Consider the following 24,211-nt stretch of genomic DNA (forward strand, 5'->3'; position numbering starts at 1 on the left):
CTATAAATGTAAGAAAATAGTATATACCCGGAGACGTTGTATTCACTGGAGGCTGTCCCGAAGCGGCTGTTATAATCCCTACATGTAATGAATTTACTGCGGCCCAGGGGGTTCGGTAGCAGTGGGAACCCCAATGATGGCTCATGTTTCCGCACGGCGTCAGTCTTGGGTGCACAGCCCTCGTTACGTGTGTCAGAGACATTGCAGCATCCAGGCACCGGCTGTTAGAATTCACGGTGAGGAATTGGTTGTTGTGTAAATACCTACCGGACCGGGTGTTGGTTCTATAGAAAGCAGTTAGCGCGATTACTGGTGATTCTGCTGAATGCTTGTCAACAGATAAATGGAGACCTGTCCATATGGAACATGATCCGAGCTCTGCCATGTGTACCCAGCTCCGTGTCCGCAGACCGGTGTCTTCAGGGAGTGGCCACGGATTGTGTTACATTATTAGCGTTCTGTGGGGAGAATTAACTATTAAATACATTATGATGATACATTTAGGCCGATTCTCATTCATATGCACATGGAGAGGATAGTGAGCTCTGAGGCGATCAGAAAACACATGTTGCTGACCAGCACATCCTGCAGTATGTGGTATATAATCGGTTACTTCAGCCGATCTAGTCAGCCCAAGAGTAGAGACTCAGACCTCAATAAGTTCTTGCTGTTGTCATACGCTTATCCCATGCATGTTTCAATTATCATAGTTTATTAAGCTCTACCACATCTGCTGGGAGGCTGTTCCATTTATCTTCCAGCCTGTCAGTACCAATGTTTGACCTCAGTAGTAGTCGATCTTGCAGCACAAGTCTAGTTTCCATTAGAAATTATACATATTGCTTGCGTCGTTCCACAGAACTTGGTGAGCTGAAATGTACAGTGAATCATAATTTATATAATTATAGTAAGAATCAGCACATTATTGGGAAATGCACTCGCACATTATATCGTATTTTATCGTATTGTCGGCATACGGAACATAATGTGTGATTTTTAGCGTGAAGTAGGCTTGTGTCATAAAAAGATTTTACCGTGAATGGGTTTTCACTCTGCATTTTCATTACTATATTTTTTACGTTATATTTATTCTGTTTCGATCTTTGAAGGCTTTAGTAGTTATATGATAAGTGATGATATATAAATATAATATATAAAAGGAATCACACATTTCTAGTTAGTTCTCCGGACCTTTAACAATTAAAATGATCTTCGCATAAGGAAATCGGGACCCGACAGAATAAAAGATCCTCTGCTCTCTCCCCGCGGACTAGAAATCTTTGCGGCCTTCAGAGGTTCTTATCCACCCGAACTTTTATTGCGTTCTCTGACATGTTCCGTCATTTTACTTGATTATCTGAATCTCATAAAAACACACAAATTTTTAAAAAGCTTTTTCAGTTTCTATGGCAACAAGACATCAATGTCTGCTGTAGCATCACAAGATAATTAAGTATTCCCTGAAAAATATAAGAGGTAGCATTTGAAATGAAGAAAGAATAATTTCTAGGAGGAAAGGATGTTTCTAATGCGATAATCTGCAGAGTAGATGATTCGGCGCCTATCAAATAAGGCATTTCTGCCGGGCAGATATACTATAAATCCATATTCTCCGGGTTAATTAGTAATGTTTAAGTGTAAAGTTCACACCTTTATTCTTCTATAGAAAGCCTATTGCTGAGCTCTTGCATCACTGCTGCCTACAGGTTTGGATCTTGAAGAGACCTTTAACCAGCGGAACGTCTTGTTTGGGGACCAGAAACAAGTTTACTTTCTTGTGGCCGGCAAAATAATGGCTGCTAACGAATCTCAGCCTCTCACCGCTCTGGATTTGTATGAACGGGTGACATCACAAGGAGACAGAGTTCGTTTATTAAAGACTGAAAAAGCAACCAAGGTAACCTATGTAAGACACAACACAATGACGTAAAAACACAACTGCAGGTAACCCCTGTGGACATAGCAATTAACTTAAAAGTAGTATGTAGATGTAACATTTAATTACATGACTGTTATTTATTCATTGTTTATCCCGTGTTTCATATACCAGAATTCATAAAGATGATTCATGTTGTCGTGTTTTGTGGATGTAACAAAAATACTTTGCAAAACCTTTAAACATATTTTAAAAAATATTGTTTTAAAAAGAAAACAATATTTCTGGAAACACGTTTTAGTCTGATACTGGGAATAAAACAACATCGGTTGGATTTCCCCCTTTAAAGCAGTGTTTCTGGCAATGGGCTGGGCATTCAGCAGTGCTGGGAATGATGTTTGTAACGATGCATTTAAAGCCTTGAACAGCACCTTTAAGTGGGGTTCATTTAATGTTTTTTAATTATACGTGGAATATGCTTGTGTGCAGGATGAAATTGATGCAGCCGTGAAGCAGCTGCTGTCACTGAAAGTGGACTATAAGAGTTTAACTGGACAAGATTACAAAGCTGGGTCGCCTCCGACAGACAGCGCAGCCGTCGCCAACGGCCCGGCAGCGGAGGACGATGGGGAGGATTTCGTTGATCCATGGACGGTGCAGACAGGCAGCGCCAAAGGAGTTGACTATGACAAGCTTATAGGTAAGTACGCTTTAAAAACTATTTAAATGGCCTCCTCTCTGCAGCATTTTAACCCACTGAGGGGCATTATTAATGGTGTCCAGAGAAGGCTTTAAATAGCATGAGAGTCTCGGTGAGTTAAAATGCAATGCGGTCCCGCTGATTCAGCTCCGTGGAAAGCAACATAGTCATGTAAAATTAGATAGGACTCGCCAAATTCGTATTAAATTAGTACAGTGCAGACCATGCAGTCATTTTTTGTTAGTGACAGATCCACTGAAAAATATTAATGACGTTAGGATTAGCTTGTTTCTGTAATACATTGCTTTGAATGTCCTTTTTACGCATTGTACAGTGCTGCGGAATATGAAGGCGCTATATAGGTCATTAAATAATCTGTAATGTTATACTGTATAGCTTTTCTGGATTGTCTCACTGACCCTGAATATTTCATCCTCTAGTTCGATTTGGAAGCAGCAAAATAGACAAGGAACTTATAGACAGAATTGAAAAGGTCACAGGACAGAAAGCACATCACTTTTTACGGAGGGGAATATTTTTTTCACACAGGTACGCACAGTATTATTTTATAAAGACAGTTACGCCTCTGATTGTTTAGAGGCGATGATACAACCTACAGACTTATATTTAGGTAATTAAGCTTCTGCTTTTCAGGGATATGCATCATGTGTTGGATGCTTATGAGAAGAAGAAGCCATTTTACATCTACACCGGAAGGGGCCCATCCTCTGAAGCAATGCACGTCGGCCATCTGATCCCATTTATCTTCACAAAGTAAGTGCATTCAAAGCTGATGTGGCTTTTACAGGATGGTCAGTATAGACTGTGTTATTGCAGACGTGTTCAATGTGAAAGGTTTAAACTGCAATCATTTTAATCTCCCATCCCAGTTCTAAAACACAACTTTCGGAATTTGTGGCTTTTTTTTTCTCCTTAGGTGGCTGCAAGACGTTTTTAACGTTCCGCTGGTTGTCCAGTTGACCGATGACGAGAAGTACCTGTGGAAAGACCTGACTATAGAGAAAGCGTACCAGTACGCCATCGAAAATGCCAAAGACATCATCGCTTGCGGTTTTGATATGAATAAAACATTTATCTTTTCAGACCTTGAATACATGGGGTAGGTTCCTTCGTACATTTATCTGTTGGTCGCATGTCAAAAAAGCAAAGACCCGGACTGACAATCAGTGCGAATCATAGTCTTGTGCTAGTGAGCGATGGACAGAGGAAGCTCAAAGTGCCCTAAAGTAATGGTGTGATGTGTAGGTCCCCTTGGTAGCGCTGTTCTGCCTTATGCTGGAGTTACAAATAAAAAGTCCATCCAACCCCTGGTCAGCCATTGGGTCAGGCAGGGGTTTGTCCACCAGTTGGCAGGAGAGTCGCAGTTCCATCTAACTTCACTTTACATTATGAAGGGCCAACCCGGCAAGCTTTTTTTCTATAAAAAAAAGTTTTTAAAGTGTGTGATTTCTTGGATATCACCGCTGTGATTGAACAATACATTTTGAAGGGCCACACGTGTATCCTGACTCCTGCTTTAGTGAACAAACCCACAGTTTTGTGTTGCAACCTGTGCTACAAAAAAGGAATCGTAGAGAAGGGGATGCTTATGTCTATCAGGAGCTCAGAGGCAAAGAAATAATTACAGCTGAAGAAGGGGCGTCCGAGGTCTTAAACACTTCTGTAACTACATCCTTCCATGAACCTAGGCCCAGTAAAAGGTATCACACGCTTCATCGGACCGTCTTGTTTAAGGGCAATCCGTTTGCTTTCTGTGAACCAAGATAAGTTGCAGTCGTATGTTTTCTGATGAATAAAGTCCCCATACAGTTACTGAAATAAGATGCATTTCTGTGATAATTCTATTTCAGGAAGAGTTCCAGTTTCTACAAAAACGTGGTGCAGGTCCAGAAGCACGTAACGTTCAACCAAGTGAAGGGAATATTCGGTTTCACAGACAGCGACTGTATAGGTATTTTCTCCTCTTACTCTTTCATGAGCTAAACATTAGTATACGATATGGCTGAGAGTCTAATACCAGATGAGTTTTGTAAAAAAATATTTTGTTAGAGTAAACAAATCCCTTAATATTATTGGTTTTGACTTTTTGGAGCATCTCTTATCCTGTCTGTGCTGGAAAAGAGGCAGAGTTAGGCCGTGTTAAGCATTTTATATATACTATATATAATACTGAAAATAATGGAAATTAAGCAGGTTTTTTTTTATCATTTATTAGTTCTTGATTGTAAGTTTGTTTAAACATACCCACACACACCTTAGTGTGATGCACATTGTTATTTTGCATTTATAAATTATATAATATTTGTACAGCGCTGCAGAATCTGATGGCGCTATAGAAACCAATAAATGAGAATAGTCTGCATGTTGACAGTCCCTTTAACGTCAGGTAGGTGGACTGGTATCATGTTGTTTTAACTCACTGTGTTGATTTCAGGAAAAATCAGCTTTCCAGCCATCCAGGCCGCCCCGTCATTCAGCAGCTCCTTCCCAGAAATCTTCAACGGCAGAAGAGATATTCAGTGCCTCATCCCATGCGCGATCGATCAGGTACGGACATGCACTAGGTTGAAGTACGCACTCGGTTTTGGTCACATTTGGGTTGAATCCAGGAACTTGTAACTGTTTGCATATGCTCTCCAAATACCCGAGTATAACTGCAGGGAAGTACCGTAGTGCCAGACTTATAGCTGCTGGGAAAGTAAAGTAGTATTCAGAGACAGATGAACATTTTTAATATCATACTTGCCATCTTGCACCAGGTAGATACCATTTATCTTTAGCCTGGCTGCAGCCAATACTACCCGTGTCAGTCCCTTCACATGCAATAAACGTGTGTTTGTTTTTTGCAGGATCCATATTTTCGGATGACGAGGGATGTTGCTCCCAGGATAAATTACCCCAAACCAGCGCTGCTTCACTCCACCTTTTTTCCAGCTTTGCAAGGAGCCCAGACAAAAATGAGTGCCAGCGATTCCAACTCCTCCATATTCCTTACAGACACTCCCAAACAGATCAAAACAAAGGTGAGTCTTAAGGGAAAAAAAATTTCTGCCTCTATGTTAATGTTGAAGCTTTAGAGGTTGTTTCTGCAGCATAAGGACGATATAAAAAAGTCAGATTACATGGGCTATATGGTTTATTGTGCAAATGACAGATTAAAAATATTTCCTTTGTAATGATGTATTCTTTATTGATGTCCGCTTGCATTTGAATATAATTTCTGACAACAGGGGGCGACAACGGGGCCATTAGGATATTAGACTGAAAATTAGCAGAGAGCCAGGTGCCAAGTCCAAGTTGGAGAAAATGTTGATTGTTCCGTATTCACTGTTGAATCCAATATCCTTCCATTAAACTTGCGCTTTCACTTTTTTTGTTAAAGATCAATAAGCACGCGTTTTCCGGGGGTAAAGACACAATCGAGGAGCATAGGAAGTACGGAGGCAACTGCGAGGTGGACGTCTGTTACATGTATTTGACTTACCTTCTTGAGGATGATGAGAAACTTGAACAAGTGCGACAGGTACAGAAGAAGTGACTTAACCTTCAAGGAGCTGTGCTAGGGTTAGACTGTTTATGCTAACACCATCCAGTGTGTGCAAACTGATGTAACCATATTTATTAAAAATACAGCTTAACCCCCAAAAAGGGAGATGCATTTACCTATTTTGCATAATGGATAAATACATCTTTCTTAACATAGAAATGCACATTTTTGTGTAGTCTTATGTGAGTCCCTTTTAAGCGACCGGTAGTTTATTTACTGGAAATCCACACTGTCTGTACATCTGTACGATCACCCAACTTAACTGCTTGGGTAACAGGTGTGTTCAGGACAGGGAGGCAAACGGGTTTTGTCTCACATGCTGCTGTAATGAGCTCCTCGGGGACAAAGTAAATATTAAAATTATCAAAATATATCTAAATACGTTACATTAATTAAATAGCAAAAATAAAGCTCTAAATTAGGTGTTTTTAACTCCAGGACTGCAAACAAGTCATGAATTCTGTGTATCTTCACCTTAAACTAGTAGTTTAATGTTTTTTTCATTGAGACGCCTGGGCTCAAGCAGGGATATCAAGAGTTTTTAATTTCTGCTATGAATATTTTTCCCGATTCTACCCTAGGTGCCCTATACCCTTTAAATTTAAATAACATGGAATGCAATCCGTTCATAGCCAGCATTGTCATGGCCAATAACTGAATTATTTTGTGTCTTTTAGGATTATACAAGTGGAGCAATGCTAACCGGGGAGCTTAAGAAATTATTAATAGATACATTACAGCCACTGGTTGCAGCTCATCAAGAGAGGAGGAAGCAGATCACGGATGAGATAGCGAAGCAGTTTATGACTCCAAGGAAGCTGGCGTTTGACTTTTAACATTTTAAATAATTTTGTCAACAACAATATACTTAAATTAACCTTTAAAAGAAGAAGACCATGCAAAACCACTTGGGAGAACGCAGCACGCTGCAGAATGTTATACTCAATGGTTGTTCTTCACACCCAGAGGGTCCATTGTACAATAAACCAATAAAATAGATTCAAAAACCTATTTTAAGTATTCTTGATTCTGTTATATGAAGAATGCGGCGTAGATGGAAATTTCACAAACATGGGTTGTTTGTTTTTAGTGATTTTATACAGAAATTGCGTGGCAGCTTTAAGGGGCACAAATGAATTTGCATTACTTTTCCTGATTAAAGGTAACTTATTCAGAATGCCGGGGGCTATTTCCTTCTGGGATTTCAGCCAAGGCTGCATGTGACCACTAAGGATTCCAATGTACTCCTTTTGCAGGTTTAATTGTTTAAAATAAATGTTTTAGTTGTTGCCGTGTTCTAGATTATGAATTTTAAACACGTACAGACATCCCATGATAACTCCAGCATTGACATCATTAGAAAAGTTACGAAGTGCAAGAGGGGAATATAATTTCGAGGAGGAGAGATGTTAGGGCAATATGCCATAGCCTAAAACTATAAGGTCAAAGGCTTAGCTGTAAGGAAGATTTACTTCTCTGATAGGGTGGTAGATAAGCGGAACAGCCCTTAGCCAGAGGTGTTAATATGAGGGAATTGAAGTATGCATGGGGGAGACTAGTGCCTAGCCTGAATATAAGACAAGGACAAGTTTGGTTTTAGAACAGGAAGAAAAAAAACAAGAATAGGTCTTATATGCCTTCAAATTCTGTTTCTGTGTTAACCATGCAAGACAGGCTATTGCAGACACCTAGGAGGTAGAATGGAGCCTATGGCAAGTATGTTATAATGGGAAATCATACCATATCAACAAACATAGGCAGGTTATTGACATATACAATAGCGTAGAACCATCCATACAGCTCATTTATCACTCCTTCCCCTACGGCCTATGCTTTCCAAGGACTAAATGCTAGTTTTAGAAACCCTAACCGCATTTCTAAGCAGAATACTGAGAATTTTCTCCTATAGCATAATAATAACCAAAGCCAACAAGACACCTGTCCAGACACCAGCACCCAAACACCATATCCGAGCCAGGCTCCAGTGTGGGGATTAAGTTGATTTAAGTATACCCAGACAAATATATCAGAATAGCCCAGGAATATCACAGTGGCTGTTATAAATTCAGATTTGCAGAATACGATACACATGACGATATTCTCACTGCGTTTAATATTAACAATAACGTGTTTCCTGGTTAATAAGCACCTTCAATATTATAGAAAATACACTTTAGAATTTTATTCTGCAATTATTCTAAACATTCTATTATTTGGCCCTTGGTACCATTGTTTATGTTACAAACAATATAATTTTACAGATTTACTCACATCATATGAATTATAGAAAACCATATATGAAAAACATTGCACCAGAATAATTTAAAAGTAATTAAATATGTATTTATTATTATTATTATTATTATTATATCCTTAAATGCAGCTAGTGACACAAAGTAAATCTGTATGACGGAAAACCTCTAAACATTCAATTTTCTCTTATTTCACATTATTGGCTTATGCGTTCAGTGGATACAGGTAACAACAAACCTATTAATACCACAAAATGCCAATGTGCTTAAAGTTACTGAAAACTTTAAGCAATTGGCCACACCTGTATATAAAGTAAAGTTTGCACAATTAACAAACATTTGAAAAAAGATGCTTTACCTACCATACTGCCAATCAATCCCTACTTCCCCTGACAACATTGGCACCGGCAGTGTCCATACCCACCGTCGGTTGCCGACTAAAAGGTTACAGATTATGGACACCGCTGGCGAGAATACGCAGAGCGTAGGAAGTGACACACAGTTTTTTGCACTTAAGGACTTTACGTCGATCTTAAGTGTGAAGAATGGAGTCCACCGACTGTTTACAGTAGAATTGCTTCTCGACTGTGAAAAGATGTACCAAACCACCTTCCTGTCTTCCTGTCTTCTCCGTATGTAAATAGCTGAATCCCATTTCAGCAGTCTATTTATATAAAGAGATGCGTAGTGATGCTATAAGGGGGATGGAGCCTATAAAGACAATGCATGGGTGGCCAAACCAGGCCTTGACTAGCCATCTGGCACTTCGGAAAATTCCAGACGGGCCACTGACCAACAGCACCCCTTACTCACCCGACCTGCCATCTATGCCCAGCCGCACACTGCACGAGTGTAGAAATATAACATAACGGGGGGCCGTGCTTGCAATATTTGGTGGCTGCTGGCCTTAAAGTCCTAGGGCCATTAAGACATCCCCAGTCCGGCCCTGGGCCAAACAGTTTATTTGTAATCCAATATATGGCAATGATTATTGTGTTTTGTTATTCAGCATAATTGTCCTTGACTGGGAACACAATGTTCTAGAACACCTTCCGTGCTGCTAATGTCTTATAAATAGAATTGTGCTGCTTTTCTCAGACACTAAATCCTCCTACAAAATAAGCTCGCGGCTGCGATGTGGATATCCACACTAATAAAATCAATAAATCGCAGCTCCTCATCCCAGGAGTTCATAAGCCGAAGGATTGGAACCCTGCTCAGAGTGAAATCAATCTTTTGCAATGGATATCAATGTCCTTCACGAGGGCCGGGCTTGATAACTGTAATTATTACATATAATACAATATGGACCCTTCTGTGGATTACTCTGGTGACCAATCATCGACAATCGCTTATTTATACATAACTCAATGTTATCGGGAAGGACTAAGCGGTCCCAATATGTACGGCTTCAATGAGAGAGAAGAGAGGGAGGGGAGGTTTAAATACATGATCTTAAACTAGAGGGTCAGAGGTTTAGGTGTAACAGAAACACAGTGCTCTAGGGCTGAAACCACTAATCGACTAAATCGATAATGAAAATTGTTGTCAATAATTTCTATTATTGATCAGTTGGTCGTTCAATTAGTTGGTCTGGGTACAGCATGCACTATTGTTTTAAAATGTAACTTACTTCAGGCATGTGCTACTTCAGAACCGAGTGGAGAAGACGTCCCAGACTGTAGGCCGCTGTAAGGTATGTATTTATTCCCTGCTTCTCACCGGGCGGTCTGACCAGTGCCCAGTCTCTCTCATCCCGTCATTAACTCCCCTATTCCCCTCATTAACTCCCTCCCACCCTTCAGTCTGCAAATTAAATAAACTCCCACTCCCCCACCCCCGATACCCACTCTCTTATCCCATCATTAACCCCCTCCCAATCGCTCAGTCTGCAAATTAAAGAAACTCCCTCTCTCCCACCCCCGATCCGATACCCACTCTCTCATCCCATCATTAACCCCCTCCCAATCGCTCAGTCTGCAAATTAAATAAACTCCCTCTCTCCCACCCCCGATCCGATACCCACTCTCTCATCCCACCATTAACCCCCTCCCAATCGCTCAGTCTGTTATTAAATAAACTCCATCCCACCCTTCGGTCTGATTCCAGTTCCCAGTCCCCATCATTAACTTCCCCAGTCTCCTCATTACATTATTTTAAATAAAACGAACAAATTTCCTTTTTTATCTGATTAATTAAAAAAATGAACGGCCAACTAATTGATTATGAAAAAAAAACGTTAGTTGCAGCCCCACAGTGCTCTCGCCCATAAGTGTGTATGGTTAAAGGGGGAAACTGGTCTACATTTCAACCATCACCCACAAAAGTGAATAGCCAAAGTAACATTGGGGGTCTGTGCCCCGTTTCACCAACGCCATGACAGCTGCTTGGGGTAGTCAGCAGATAACAATCCTTTTTATGTAAAATAATATATCTGTGTCTTTTCCTTTTAAACAGAGGGCAACAAACCAGCTGATATGGAATTACAGCTCCCATGATGCTCGATCGCCCAAATGGGCTAGCACCCGCCACCAAAGGGTTAAACAGTTTTGTTATTTTTCTTCAGTTTCATGAGGTAAATGGTTTGATTTGTCTCAGGATGGCTTCATAAGTCAAGAAAACCACCATGTTCACAGGAAAGGCTCTCAGGCAGTTCAGCGATAGGCCTTTAAAGAGGACCGCGAGTCCTTCCTGTCTGACACTTTCCGTGATACAATGGATTACCCCTCTGTACTTTTGTTGCGTTACTCCATCCACCTGCAGCCTCGATTTGATGACGTCCATTGGAGTGGCAATGCTCCACGCCACCACTCCGGCACATCCCCCCGAAAGCAGAACACCCCATAATTCTGCAAGGGAAGACATATAAAGTTCAACGTTATTCACCAATATGGATACCTGCATTATATATTGTAGAGTTTTACGTCACTGGGAGGGTGGAAGATAAATAGAACAGTGGTAGAGGCTAAATGAGGTCAAGACCAAGGACCGATTAAAGTTTGAGTCTGTACAGTAGAAAAAAATAGCCGACTAGATGGACCCAATGGGTCTTATCTGCTTCTCGATATTTAAAAATGAATAAAAAATTCAGTGTGTTATATTAACCGGATGAGTGAATGTATTTCTCTTTTTTTCTGATGCAATGTGACTTATAGATTAAGAGCAAAACCACCTCATGGCCACAGGAGGTAATTGTGATAAGGTTTAAATGATTAACCTCTTGTGGCACATAAAGAGTTAAACAAGAGCCACAGAAGGTAAAGGTTGTATTTTTCCATTGCCTACCACTTAGTAATGCAAGCAAAAGTTTCTCCGGGACGAACATTAGCACGCTAATTAATCACATACCTGAGTAACTTTGTTCAACAGAAACGAACCATTCTCGAAAAACAGCGTACGTCAGGAAGTACGTAGAGAACGAATGGCAGTCTCTGAACATTAAAGCCGAGCTGCCTTTGTACAGTCCGAGAAATCCTTCCTCCCGTATGATGGTGATGAGGCAATGGATGGGTCCTGTATATTTGGGTCCCGCCACCAAAGCACATGTGTTAGAATGGCGTGGAAAAGCTTGGGTTTGCAGTCGTACTTTGGCCATGTCAGCAGGGGACGACACTAAAACCTGAAACGAGAGGTCATTTTTCACACCCGGGAACGCTCAGGGTTTGACCCCAAGTTTCAGGGTGAAGGGGCAGATTTCAGGGTCACACAGTCTAGCGCTGACTCTTTTCTACATAAGTCTCACCATTTGTCCTTTTTTACCAGTATGTTATGTTCCATATACCTGCTTAAATGCAGGTGATTTGACAAGTCAAGGTTTCTTGGGGCCGGTATTAGAGCCATTTGGTCAACACATTTGGTGAAAAACTACATAGAATCCTCATGACGGGCTAGAGTTAATATTTAGAGAGTCTCGGGGTCCACTCATTGAGAAGAAGAGTTCCCAGGTATGGTCATGTCACATTCCCAAACTGCATATATCCTGGAATCTATACACGTGATTTTCTGTCTTCACATCCATGGCCGTGGGGATTCTCCTGATATCACTAATGATTCTATGTCTTTAAGCGGACAAAAAATATTTCTATACCATGTGGACATAGAATGAAATCACGTGATTGATGTGACCTGTGCGTGCGGCATCCCTCAGGCCACTAAAATGTAATTGTGCCCTTTAGATGGATGGAGATCAAGGTTGCCAAACAGAAGACCCGGACATGGATCACAAAATGAGTGGTCTAAAATATTCTCTAGAATGCAACCAGGGGTCCATGCCTCTACAAGGGCTGGTGGGACCTCTGAGACCCCTTGTTCCTGTCTCCTCATGCCGGTTCAAAATTGCTTAGAAAGGACCTTCCGACCGGGAGTATACTGGCCAAGGTCAGAAGGGCCTTTTCTACACAGGGAGAAAGGAGCGTATCGGGGTCACGTTACGTCACATGACCACGTGGTGAAACTCAAGGATGCTTGCACCGGGCAATAAGTTGCTGGGGAGGTGAGGGGTAAGCGGGGGCACGGGGTATGTATATGTTTTGTATATATGTATGTATGTATGTGAGCATGGATGTGTAATTGTGTGTGTGTGAGAGCATGGATGTGTAATTATGTGTGTGTGAGCATGAATGTGTAATTGTGTTTAAGAGAGCATAGATGTGTACTTGTGTGTGTCAGAATGTATGTGTAAGTGTTTGTGTTAGTGACTATGAGTATGTGTGTAATTTGTGGAAGTATGTTGACATATGTGTGCCAGAGTTTATGTTGGAAGGGGGGGGCAAGGGGCAAAGAAGGCACAGACAAGTTGTTTGGAGGCAATCACAGTGCAGAGCAGCTGTTGAAGTTGGGGGGCCCCGAGGCAATTTTTGCACCAGGGTTTCTAGTTAAGCCCCTGAATGCAACACTTTATTGAGATTAAGTCCTCACTCCATATAAATATTTTTATTTTCTAGCATTATATCTGTGAAATCGGATTTAGAATACATCTATATGCAAATCCAAGAAACTTTTTTAGTATGTGTTGGAGATGGTACGAGGCAAGTGCCCCTATGTGCCCCTATGCTTTTCTCATAGAATCAAAGCTTAGCACTGGCACAATGACACAGACCAGGAATTCCCGTTATACAATGTTTCCGATTACATCCTTAAATACCTGAACTCCTCCTGCAACATAACCTGAAAGGAAAATGTCCAACTTCGATGGCTTCACGTTCGATGTTCCATATTTCAGCTTGCATAAATTGTAGAGGCAGTTTCTATAAACACCGAACACTATGGATGAGCTGATGGATACCGTTGACATTGGCATCGTCATCCCCTTGAAGAATCCAGATGCCTTATAGAACAAAGCACTGAGGGTTAGCGAAAACCAAGTCAAATAATACCTGTGTGAGCATAGAGAGCTTGCCAGAACTTACTTTTTCCATTTTGTAGGTCGAGCAGATACAGTGCCAGACCCCACTGTAGTTCCTTTGCGTCTGAATTCGTACCTATGGGGAAATAAGAAAACTAGGGCAACCATTCTATAGGCACATACCACAGAATTTCTTTATGTGCCCCCATCACTTCCCACACTTTTCATCATCACTGACGGAGAGTGAGAACGTGCACCAAATAGTGGTCTGCTCACTTTAGGTAAATGAATAACGTGGAATTAATGATATTAGAACTGTTTAATTAAGTTACATAAGATTCATAAAGATATGTAATCTAGCATGAGTAACTTACATGTGACAAATAAAAATCACAATCACCACAACTCGCATACAAAATAAACTAAAGGTATCGAAGAACCAAAATACAATTTATACAAAATTTATACAAAAAAGTGCTCTCAGTATTATTCTATATTTATTTGGATTGTACACAAACTTTAAATTGAAGAATTAAAGTGTTTTTCGTGGTAATTCATTGCCCAGAGAAGAAAAAAAGTATAGTGCAATAATGTGAGCGATAAGTGTTCATAGAGAGTTTTCTCTTTTAGATGTATACCACTGTGTTCCACAAGTGCCCTCAATGTCTGTGAGAATATATGAACCAATACAACAACAAAGTTATTCAAATAATATATTATATCGGGTATCCACACACATATGCACAAAACAAATCTTTAGATGATGTCAAGAGTCAAAAGATTGCGGTAGAGCATGACTCCTATCACTATATAGTGATTCAGACACAGATTGTGGTACAGCATGACTCCTACCATTATGTAGTGATCCAGACACAGAAAGTGGTACAGCATGACTCCTAACATTATTTAGTGATCCAGACACTGACGGTGGTAGAGCATAACTCCCATTACTATATACTGAGCCAGGCAATGATGGTTGTGCAGTATTGTTTTCAATATATACTGCTGTTGAGAACTATCCTACCTATGATCACAAAATACTTTTGGCTGGCTACGCATCATGGGGTCTGTAGTTCACAGGTAGCATCTGCCTCCATCTGGTGCAAACTACTATTCCCATGAGCCCGTTACCCAATATAAATGTAAAAAGGGGAACATTGCTTAGGCAAGGACAGTGACAAAATAAGGAGCAAGAGCTGCTAACAAAAAACAGGCAAATATGGGGTAAAACAATAATACAGTTAAAACATAGACGCCATTAAATTAGAAAAAGCAAGAAACTGATATATTTTTTCTAAATAATGGGAAATGCCGTGAATAAATAATGGAGAGATCAATATTTCAGCTGTGCACCACAGATCCCATGATGCTCTGTGAGACAAAAGTATGTGGCTGAACATCATGAGAAGTGTGGTCCAAAGGCTATGGAACATAAAAGATAAAGGTAGCATTTATTTATTGACTATATATATATATATATATATATATATATATATATATATATATATATATAGTAAAATAAAAACAAAAAAATAAAAACAACCATATGGCATATGTATATGGCTTCTTATCCCAAGGCTCCTCTATGATTGGCTAAGCATGCAGTCTAGACTAAGCAGAGATCTGTCTCCTGCATATTGACATTGCGTGCTGTGTATCATGCTCGCTAATAAGGTGGATATCGTGCCGCTCCTGGCTGCTTTAGGTTCGGCTCACTGATGGGCCTGAGGCCCTTCCTACAACTTTAATTACTAAAAGGATCAAATAAATTGCGCATATGAACAGCCAGGAGAAATCAATGAAACAATAGTATGTATTTACCTTTACCGTGTCCAGGGGATATCCAACCATGACCCCACAGGCACCTGTAATGTGTACATAGGAGAATAATATAAACAGAGCCGCCATTACTGTTGCAGAATAATCAGTTAATCAGAGGTCGTGATTAGTGAGATAAGTATACATACAATGGGAGTGCTACTGAGCATGTGCAGAACGCATACTCATGTATACTTCCTGGTTCCAGTAGAGGCAGTAAGGGGAGGGGTTAAAGGAAAAAGACATCTAATTTTCTAACTCCAATAACTAAAGATTGCACGCAGCGATTTGCATTCAGTAAAATGATTTGGAATCCATGCAAAATGATCTGTTTGTTGGAACTCTGTAAATATTACTCTGTCACTCCTGAACCCTGACCCTGAGTAAATTCGCTGAATGAAAATAACACAATAATCGCTGATATCTATAGTGTCTCTTTAATATATGTTAACATATACATAGATCATGTCTTTGCATTATTCTTTACTGTGCACTGTAATATGCATAATAACCTTGGAGCAAGACTCTTACTCCCTAAACCAGTCATCCTGTTTGAATGATGTTAAGCATGCGCAGTCAGCTTAGTAAAAGCTGCTTTTCTGGTCTGGATTTTCGCCCGTCATTACTGACATAATGTGCTAGAGATTTGTGTTGACATCTGCTGGCTTTAAAAACAGCGACACCAAAGGACAATGTGAAACGACCAGAGAAACGGAACATCCTAGAATATCCAATACTTTCTATGAACTGAGACAATCAAGACTTCTTACACAAAGATTTGGTGGAAAATCATAGGTCTTCTTCTTGCCCTTATATTCTCTACCTCTCCACCACTTCATATTTCACGGAAAACCCTGCGTCACATTATAAGTGTTTCACGCCTTTCTCTATACCCAAGATTGTCATAAAATATAATATATGAGAAGTCTGGCTGAGGACTCTAGAAGTTCAGCTCAAACAGGAGACCACCAGGATGGTTACTTTGAGATAGCCTCAGCAATTGTATTAATTCTGTTTCTCAGTATTCTGTAGAAAATCATATCTCCGGTAAAATAATAATAATACAGTATATATAATCACAGATATGTAACTGTACCTCCTAGCGCCCCGGCTATGAAATCCGCCATCTGCTTGTGGATTCGGTGTCGTCCGTCACTCCGTCCTGCTGGATCTGTCACACTTTCCTTCTAAAGCTCCCAGTGCTTCACAAACCGTCCTCGCAGCAGAGATTGTAATAATAGCTTTAAGGTCAGCCAATCCGCTGGCAATCATTATCTTTCCTGGCTTTATATATATCCACAAAGTTCCTCCTGGAATAAAACAAATGAGAGAATCAAAAGCAAATAAACAATACTTGGGCTTAAGAGGTCAAAACTAGCAGGGCCGAGTACCCCTCTGACACGTCGGGTGACAAACGGTGTCACTGTTACAAAGGTAACGCCGTCCCACACACACCGTGTGCTACAATACAGCTTCAATTATGTTGAACAACCAGTCCAGCCACTGGGACTGAGAATCTTTTAAACGTATACTTTTCAATGTTATGTCCAATGTTTTTTCTTTATATCACCTTTCATTTTATAGGTTTTATTTATTTGAATATGCTTTGCATTTCCTTTACATTATTAATGAGGGTATGTTTTAACGGAGAAGAGAATTTTACTGAAGAATTCCGGTATGAAAATGCTATTGTTGAACAATGCTTATTTCAAAACACGTTTTGGGGATATACGTTAGGGAAGAGCCTGGCACCTTCTAGTCTGGGAGGCAATTAAAAAAGTGGTACCCCAGCCCCTCCTCCTTGCCCATAACAAACACACACCACACCGTAACACACACACTCATTCTAACACACGTGTCTAACACAAAGACCTTTACTCACACACATCATGTTACATGATACGTACCTCCGCCAATGTGCCGGCCCAGTTCAGGCTGGCCATCCCATCCCTGGTATATATTTGTTTCATAGTAGAGTGTTATGGAATTTGAAGGCGAGTAGACGAGGGTGAACAAGTTCTTCCATGTTTTAGCCTCATCCATCTATGTGGTCCCCAGTAGAAGACCAAACAATATCTGCATATACATACATGGTTCTTTGGTTTCATATAATACATTACCATCACTTTTCTTTGGTTCATTTTACTCAGATCCCCTTAAAACCTAGAATCACTTGGAATCCCTCTGCAGGTTGGATCCTGCTACGGTCAATACAGAATGGATCGACTACTGGCTGTTAAATTAGATGATGCGAGTAGACAGCCAGTTGTAGAGGACTCTGGTAGATGACATACGGATAAATCTGCATTGCTCTGAGATGAACCTTACCGAGATTTAGCTACTTAACTTGGAAGCAATCTCAGTATTTAGCAAAAAGACTTCCAATGCCAGGTCATTTTGTGGGACATTATATATCAAAAGTTATATTTATTAATGCAGAAAATTGTTCCCAAGCTTGCATTAAAAATTGCCACGTAATTATTTATTTTTAAAGCATAAACTGGTTGAACCCATGGATTGTCCTAGTTGGACTTTAGTGGACACAACTGGAAGGTTAACGAGTTCCTGTTGGAGAGAACACGAGGACCCCATTTGGATCCAAGTGGACTTTATACTGTCCTGGCTTGGGAACAGTGCTATGTAGTCACTATATGAAAGCTTTTTAGAAAAGTGTTTTTGAGAAATTACGTAAAATATGTAGGTAATTTCCTGGATTTATTCATTTATTTATGTATTTAGTATTCTGACCTCAGGCAGAAGCCTTGATTGCTTCTCAAAGCCAACTTAGTGCTATTGATTGTACTGTAGAGTGTGCGTGTCAGATTGTGGTATTAGAGTGTATGTATGTTAGTGTATGGTATCAGCATGAGTGTGTGGGCCAGCGCATGGTGTTAGAGTGTCAGGGGAGTCTAGAGTTAGTGGAGCCTGAGAAAGGGGAAGAAAAGGAAAGAAAGAGGATGAGAGGGAGAGTTTGTATATGTGTAAGTGTAGGTGTGAGTATGCGAGTGTTAGTTTATGGTGTTAGAGTAAGTGTGGGGTGTTGGTGTATGGTGTGAGGGTATGTGTAAAAGTATATGTATATTAGTGTATGGTATTAGCGTGTGTAAGAGTGTATGCTGCTAGCATGTTTGTGTTCCATTAAGAAGTATGTGTGTTAGTGGAGCATGAGAAAGAGATAGAGAATGAGGAGAGAGGGAAGGAGAGAGGTTGTGTGTATATGTATAGGTGTTAAAGGGGATAGAAATCGCGGAAAATGTGCGTTGATTCACGGTGTTGTTGCCAACCGTGTGCCCAGCAAAAGTCAAGTTGCCCTGAGCCCGCACTCCGCTAGGGTTCAGATCCACACAGAACAGGATCTTGTGTAATAAAGTGATTATGTAACGAGGGGACATTTGTTTGCTTCTTTTTGAATGTTTCCAAACGGCAGCTGAGTGTCTGCTTAAACACATAAATACGAGTCATGAGGCTCATCTCATGCTAGGCATATCGCTGACAGTTTTGCCCGTGTTTATTTTTGCCTGCAGCGGCTCAGCCTTTGTTTAGCGTAAAGGTGTGGGACATCAGACACATTTACATTGTGTGCCAACCTAAGGGCCTTCCTTAGAACAGAATATCATCAGAATGATTCTGATAACACACAGGCTTATTGGCCTCACAAGCTGATTGATTAGCGATCTGGTGAAATAGGAAAAATATAGATCTATAGAACAGTTGTGAGAAAAAGTTCAAAAGGAAACGCCAACCAATTCTAGTTCTGTTATCTTAGTCAATCTTCCAGACAAACACTGACTTCTAGACAACAGACTGTCTCTGTATGACCATCCGACTCATGGAGATCAATGGAAGAAAGGACTTCATTAGCATTGCCTAAAAGCATCAGCACAGGTTGTTTGAACATAGAAACACAGATTTTGATGACAGATATGAGCTATTTGGACCAAAGAATGATTAACATCTGAGCCAGTGACGGATCCAGGGCCAGAACTCTGCAGGGACATTAACACACACATCCAAACACTCACGCTAACACAACTAGATATTCGACACTAACACACCAGTACTCAACACTAACACACAGCCACCGACAGAAAAATATACCCAGACTCTTAAATTAAAAGAACCATACGAACACATACACTAATAAACCCAAAGGCATATGTTCACAAAGTAACATACCCAGAAGTACACACAAGAAACTCACTAGCCCTGCGAAGCCTCATTCTGTCTTTGATGCTGCTCACAAGGAAGCTGCCCCGCTACTACCGCAGCGTCACGAACTGCAACGCTGTGTGACTCCGTTTAACCCTGCATCATGCTGGAAATTAGGGGGATAAAGAGGTAAGTCTGGGTGTCAGGACTTTATCCCTACTTCCAGAGCATGCCCCTGTCTATCATGAGGAGGGGCAATTGTCCCGTTGCCCCCCTGGATCTGCAAATGGTCTGAGCCTCTACATCAGGAAAAACGGGTAGACTAGATGGGACTAATGGTTCTTATCTACAGTCACATTCTATGTTTCCGTTTATTGATCCATACACCACATACAACGTTGTACTGAAGAAATAAAATAATAAAAAAATAATTAAATATACTGTCTTAGATTAAACGCTCCGTTCAGTGCCGTCAAGGTGATCATGTTTTGGAAACCGTGCTGACCTACTTTGCGTCAGGCGTGAAGGATTCATGAAATGGTCACCCAGAGGAGGTGGAATTAAATTTCACCAAATAAATAAATGAAATGTTTTTGAGAAGCCACATAGTCTGTCTCCTACACCATCAAAGATAAGGGGAGCTATGAAGGGAAGTCACGCTTGCCAAACCTTACACAATTTCCAGGCAATGTTGCAACTGTGTCAAACACAGCATGATAACGTTCCAGACCGTGTAACCGAGCCGCATATATAGATGAGTAACGACGAAGGAACATCGACCCCACCACAAGGAACAAAGTCATATCACGGAAAAAGAATTAAAAATAGGGTTTTCTATGAGTTCCTAGGTGACATATAACACTTAGATAAGAGACGCTCTATAACTTGCCTTGTCCCTATCCTAAAAAAGGATAGGGACTTGTCTAAGTTCCCCATAAATGGCAAAACTCCCGAAAATAGCTAAATTGGGGTTTTTATGGCTTTTTCTGCATCAAAAGCAGTAAGAATAGGTAGAAGTGTTGAACTTGATGGACTTAGGTCTTCTTTCAACCTAAATCACTATGTTACTATGTCTTCTTCCATACACTAATAAGTAGCATAACATATACTATATGGGTAATTCATTTCCATTTAAAATAAGTGATATATAAAAATGTAGGGCCAGCTTAATGAAATAAACTTGTAGGGTAAATGTGCTGAAATTAAAAATAATATATATATCTCCCCAGTCTCTTTGCTATTAAGCTATTTACACTGTATTTATTAAACGGTTCATCTACAGTGGTGCTATCCAGGTTATATTAATAAAGCAACATTTAAAAGATATATTTTATATTATCAATTCATTCTATTCTAAGAATTTTAATTCTATTCTTGGCCTGTGTTCCTTCTGTTATAATTTATAAAGTGTGGCCCCCACGCCTTCCCCTGCCTTTTGTATAGGCATATCGGTGCTGATGATGCAATGCCCATCACGCTCAGTTCCTCTGTGCCGATAGCCAATGAGAGACGAGAGAAAGCAGAACGCATTTGCTGTCTCCGGCAATGGCTATTGTGCGGGCTTAGCAGGCAGCTGCATCGGCGGACGTTGTGGTAGTAATCATGCGTACAGCACCGAGCATCTGTGACCCCCTCCTAATGTAGGACTCAAAGCAATTGCCTGGTTTTATTGTTCTTCCTAAACAGGTGGCACTGAAGGGAGATTCAAGCTGCCTGCTGGAAGCCCTCATTAAGTCGGCCCCATTGTGTTATCATTCGGGGATATGGAGTGCAATATAAATGGGGCTCGCTGCGTCTTTCTCAGTAGCAGGCGATGTCGGGAAGGGATTTACTTACAGAAGGAGCTCGAAACATGAGGGGGTCTGCTTGGTGTTCCTGCTGCCGCCTCTCTCTCTGTGACCGGCCTCCACCATTCAAGGACGTATACATAAATTAAAGCAGGAGTGGGGGGGGGGGCCTGGTGGATGCTGGGAATCCATGAAGTGGATATTAAATCCAGCATCTACCAATAAAGAGACCAAACGAAACGGCGCGCATACACCTAACCTCCACGCCAAGCCAAGCCAAGATGATCTTCTTCATGCCGTCACAGACGTAATCAAAGGCAGGAATCCATGTCTGGATTTACACGCAACACGTTGGAGGTCATGATAGAAATACATAAAGGGGTTAAACAATGTACAGGAGGTATAGGTGAAGAGGTCGTAGTCTAAAGCTGCGGTGGGGATTCTGCGTAGAGCTGGGTCCCCAAACGCTTGGTTTTGGGGGGTCGTGGGCTGTACCTTTTGGCCACCATTTCCCTTAAAGGCTTCAGGGGTTCCTCTCTTCCGAGGGAGTCCTAGAAGACCCGGCTCTCCTCTGGGTTTGGCCTAGGGGAGCAAGGAAGGGGCTCCATACCCTGATGTGGGAGTGCAGCTCCAGAAGGTTGGGCACAAAGCATGATGCATCGGGCTTCAGAAAAAGAGAAAAGGCTACCCTGACAACACTTCTCCGGGTCAACACCCAAATTCTCCGGGAGCGGGGTCTTGACAAGACCCAATCCCTGCCCATTACTCATTTAAGTGAGGGGTGCTTCCCGTGACGTCAGCGGCACCACCCACCGACATCAGTGGGTCCACGAGGTAGCCGCAGCCCAGAAGTTCCCAGGTATGGTGGAAACACTGCTTGGCCAAAATAACTTATCAAATTTTATTATGGTGTAAAATGGAAGCATCGTCCATCTGCTCCATTCTGTCACCCCGTCCCGAAGATTCTATGTAATGACTCGTCAAATGTGTTACCCAAATGCTGGTCCTCAAGGAAACTTGATTTGCCATTACCTAAAGATACACTTAAGTCACCTGCTTTCAAGCAGGGATGTCAACCATAACATACTGGTAGCAAAAGCACCAACTGGGCGTCTTATATATGATCACAGCGGTGTAGAATAGGAAAGAGTCAGCTCCAGACTGCATGACCCTGATAATCTGCCCCTTCACCCTGAGATTGGGGTGAAAACAGGTATGGCCATATCTTCCACAACCCAATGCAAGTCCTTAAAGCAACTCAGGAGCTAAAAGGGCCTAATATTACGGGCCTCAGTACAGGTTGGACACACTGACCATCGGATAAAGGAGTCTGGGCTGCCAATATGACCTAAAGCTACCCCTGACACATAATTATAACTCTGATGATGTAATAGTGCGATGTGCTCACTTACCTGAACGAGAACACAATGATTCACGCAATCAGCGGTCAGTTCTCTTCTCACCTATAATGGACATAAGGTTTATGAGCGCATCATTTATTACGATACCAATCCCCCTTCAAGATCATTTTGCAAATAATCTCATAAGGTAAGTGTTGGGAGAGCTAAAAGCAAGATGCTGCTTCTTTAGCCTTCTTATTCCTCCCCAGTAATGTCTATGTAGCAAGTGAGAAAAAGGCAAGTGAACCAAGATTTTCTTTTCATTTATTTTTAACACAAAAGGCAAAACAAAGCACAAGGCATAGTCCGCTATGGTGAAATATATACAAGTGCTCTCTGAAAGTATTTTTAATAAAAAAAACATTAACCCGGCGAGTGAGCGATCACCCAATATAGAATGGCACGGGTAAAACTGGAAGGGGTGCTCTGGGAAGGAGCCAAGCGATCTGGCAATGCCATTCCAAGCAGTGTGCCCAAATTGCCTCCCCGTTAAACGGGGTGAGGGTCGCAGCCAGCGTATAATACGATTCTGCACAAAAATGTGAGTAAGTAGCAGTCACGGCGCTTTTTCGAAAATGGATTATTGAAAAGCGAGACTTACTTATATGATAAACTCCTTAAGCTGGATCTCGCTGAGAATAGTGTGCCCTGCCCTGCTTCACCTCTCAGCCACACATGAGCTCCTTACCTCCTACTATGAATGGACAATCTGCTCTCATTGCAGCACGCATTGCCACACTTACCTCCTCACTTCCCTCCCTCCTGCTCCTTGAGCTATACCGATGCCCTCGCAGTTGCCGCTCTCCACGCCTCCCCCTTGAGCTTCACCTTCATTTCTATAGGTGCTCAGATGCCCCGCCCCCCACCTCCCCTTTTGCAGAACATGCGACAGGCAGCACGACTGCTCCTATATACCGAGCCCTCCTTACATGTACAAAGCAAACGGCTGAGCGCCTCTATTTCCATCCCGGTGACCTGCGGCTTTATGCAACCTCTTCAAAGCCTCCAGCCCCTGTCTTTTAAGAAAGTGTTGTTCCAAATTCACAAACAATCTACAGACATATATTCTTATTATAGATCTATAGATAAACATAGAATGTGACGGCAGATAAGAACCATTAGCCCCTACCGCTTCTGATGAGAGGCTGTTCCATTTACCTACCCCCATCTCATATATATATATATATATATATAATTATTATTATTATTATATATGATTACATTGTAATCAAATGTATCTTGGTCTGCAGTCTTTTCATTGTACAAACTGGAAATGAATACATTGTGTACGTACAGATACTGTATCCTCCAAGCAAA

The 24,211-nt window shown here is 41.2% G+C and overlaps 2 protein-coding genes across 4 annotated transcripts; one reads left to right on the forward strand and one right to left on the reverse strand.

The window, feature by feature from the left end:
• The first annotated feature begins 172 nt into the window (after positions 1–172).
• Positions 173–7,155, forward strand: WARS1 (tryptophanyl-tRNA synthetase 1). Its single transcript, XM_053474548.1, has 11 exons — positions 173–236; positions 1,707–1,897; positions 2,366–2,576; positions 3,017–3,125; positions 3,231–3,350; positions 3,514–3,696; positions 4,448–4,548; positions 5,032–5,144; positions 5,447–5,620; positions 5,980–6,120; positions 6,822–7,155. Exons 2-11 carry the CDS (start codon positions 1,793–1,795, stop codon positions 6,978–6,980), a joined length of 1,416 nt encoding a protein of 471 aa, XP_053330523.1. The 5' UTR covers positions 173–236; positions 1,707–1,792; the 3' UTR covers positions 6,981–7,155.
• Positions 7,156–10,962: 3,807 nt separating this feature from the next.
• On the reverse strand, positions 10,963–23,703 carry SLC25A47 (solute carrier family 25 member 47). 3 transcript variants are annotated; one of them, XM_053474557.1, is made up of 7 exons: positions 23,638–23,703; positions 16,655–16,868; positions 15,562–15,605; positions 13,805–13,876; positions 13,540–13,722; positions 11,745–12,015; positions 10,963–11,245 (listed from the first exon to the last, which is right to left on the reverse strand). In XM_053474557.1, the coding sequence occupies exons 2-7, from the start codon at positions 16,683–16,685 to the stop codon at positions 10,965–10,967; spliced, it is 882 nt and encodes a 293-aa protein (XP_053330532.1). In that variant the 5' UTR covers positions 16,686–16,868; positions 23,638–23,703; the 3' UTR covers positions 10,963–10,964. The 3 variants fall into 3 exon arrangements, with proteins under 3 accessions (XP_053330532.1, XP_053330531.1, XP_053330530.1); XM_053474556.1 differs by lacking the exon at positions 23,638–23,703 and adding an exon at positions 23,496–23,606; XM_053474555.1 differs by lacking the exon at positions 23,638–23,703 and having other exon boundaries at positions 16,655–17,547.
• Positions 23,704–24,211: the final 508 nt, after the last annotated feature.

The sequence above is a fragment of the Spea bombifrons genome, chromosome 9, assembly GCF_027358695.1.
Source record: "Spea bombifrons isolate aSpeBom1 chromosome 9, aSpeBom1.2.pri, whole genome shotgun sequence".
Taxonomy (NCBI): domain Eukaryota; kingdom Metazoa; phylum Chordata; class Amphibia; order Anura; family Pelobatidae; genus Spea; species Spea bombifrons.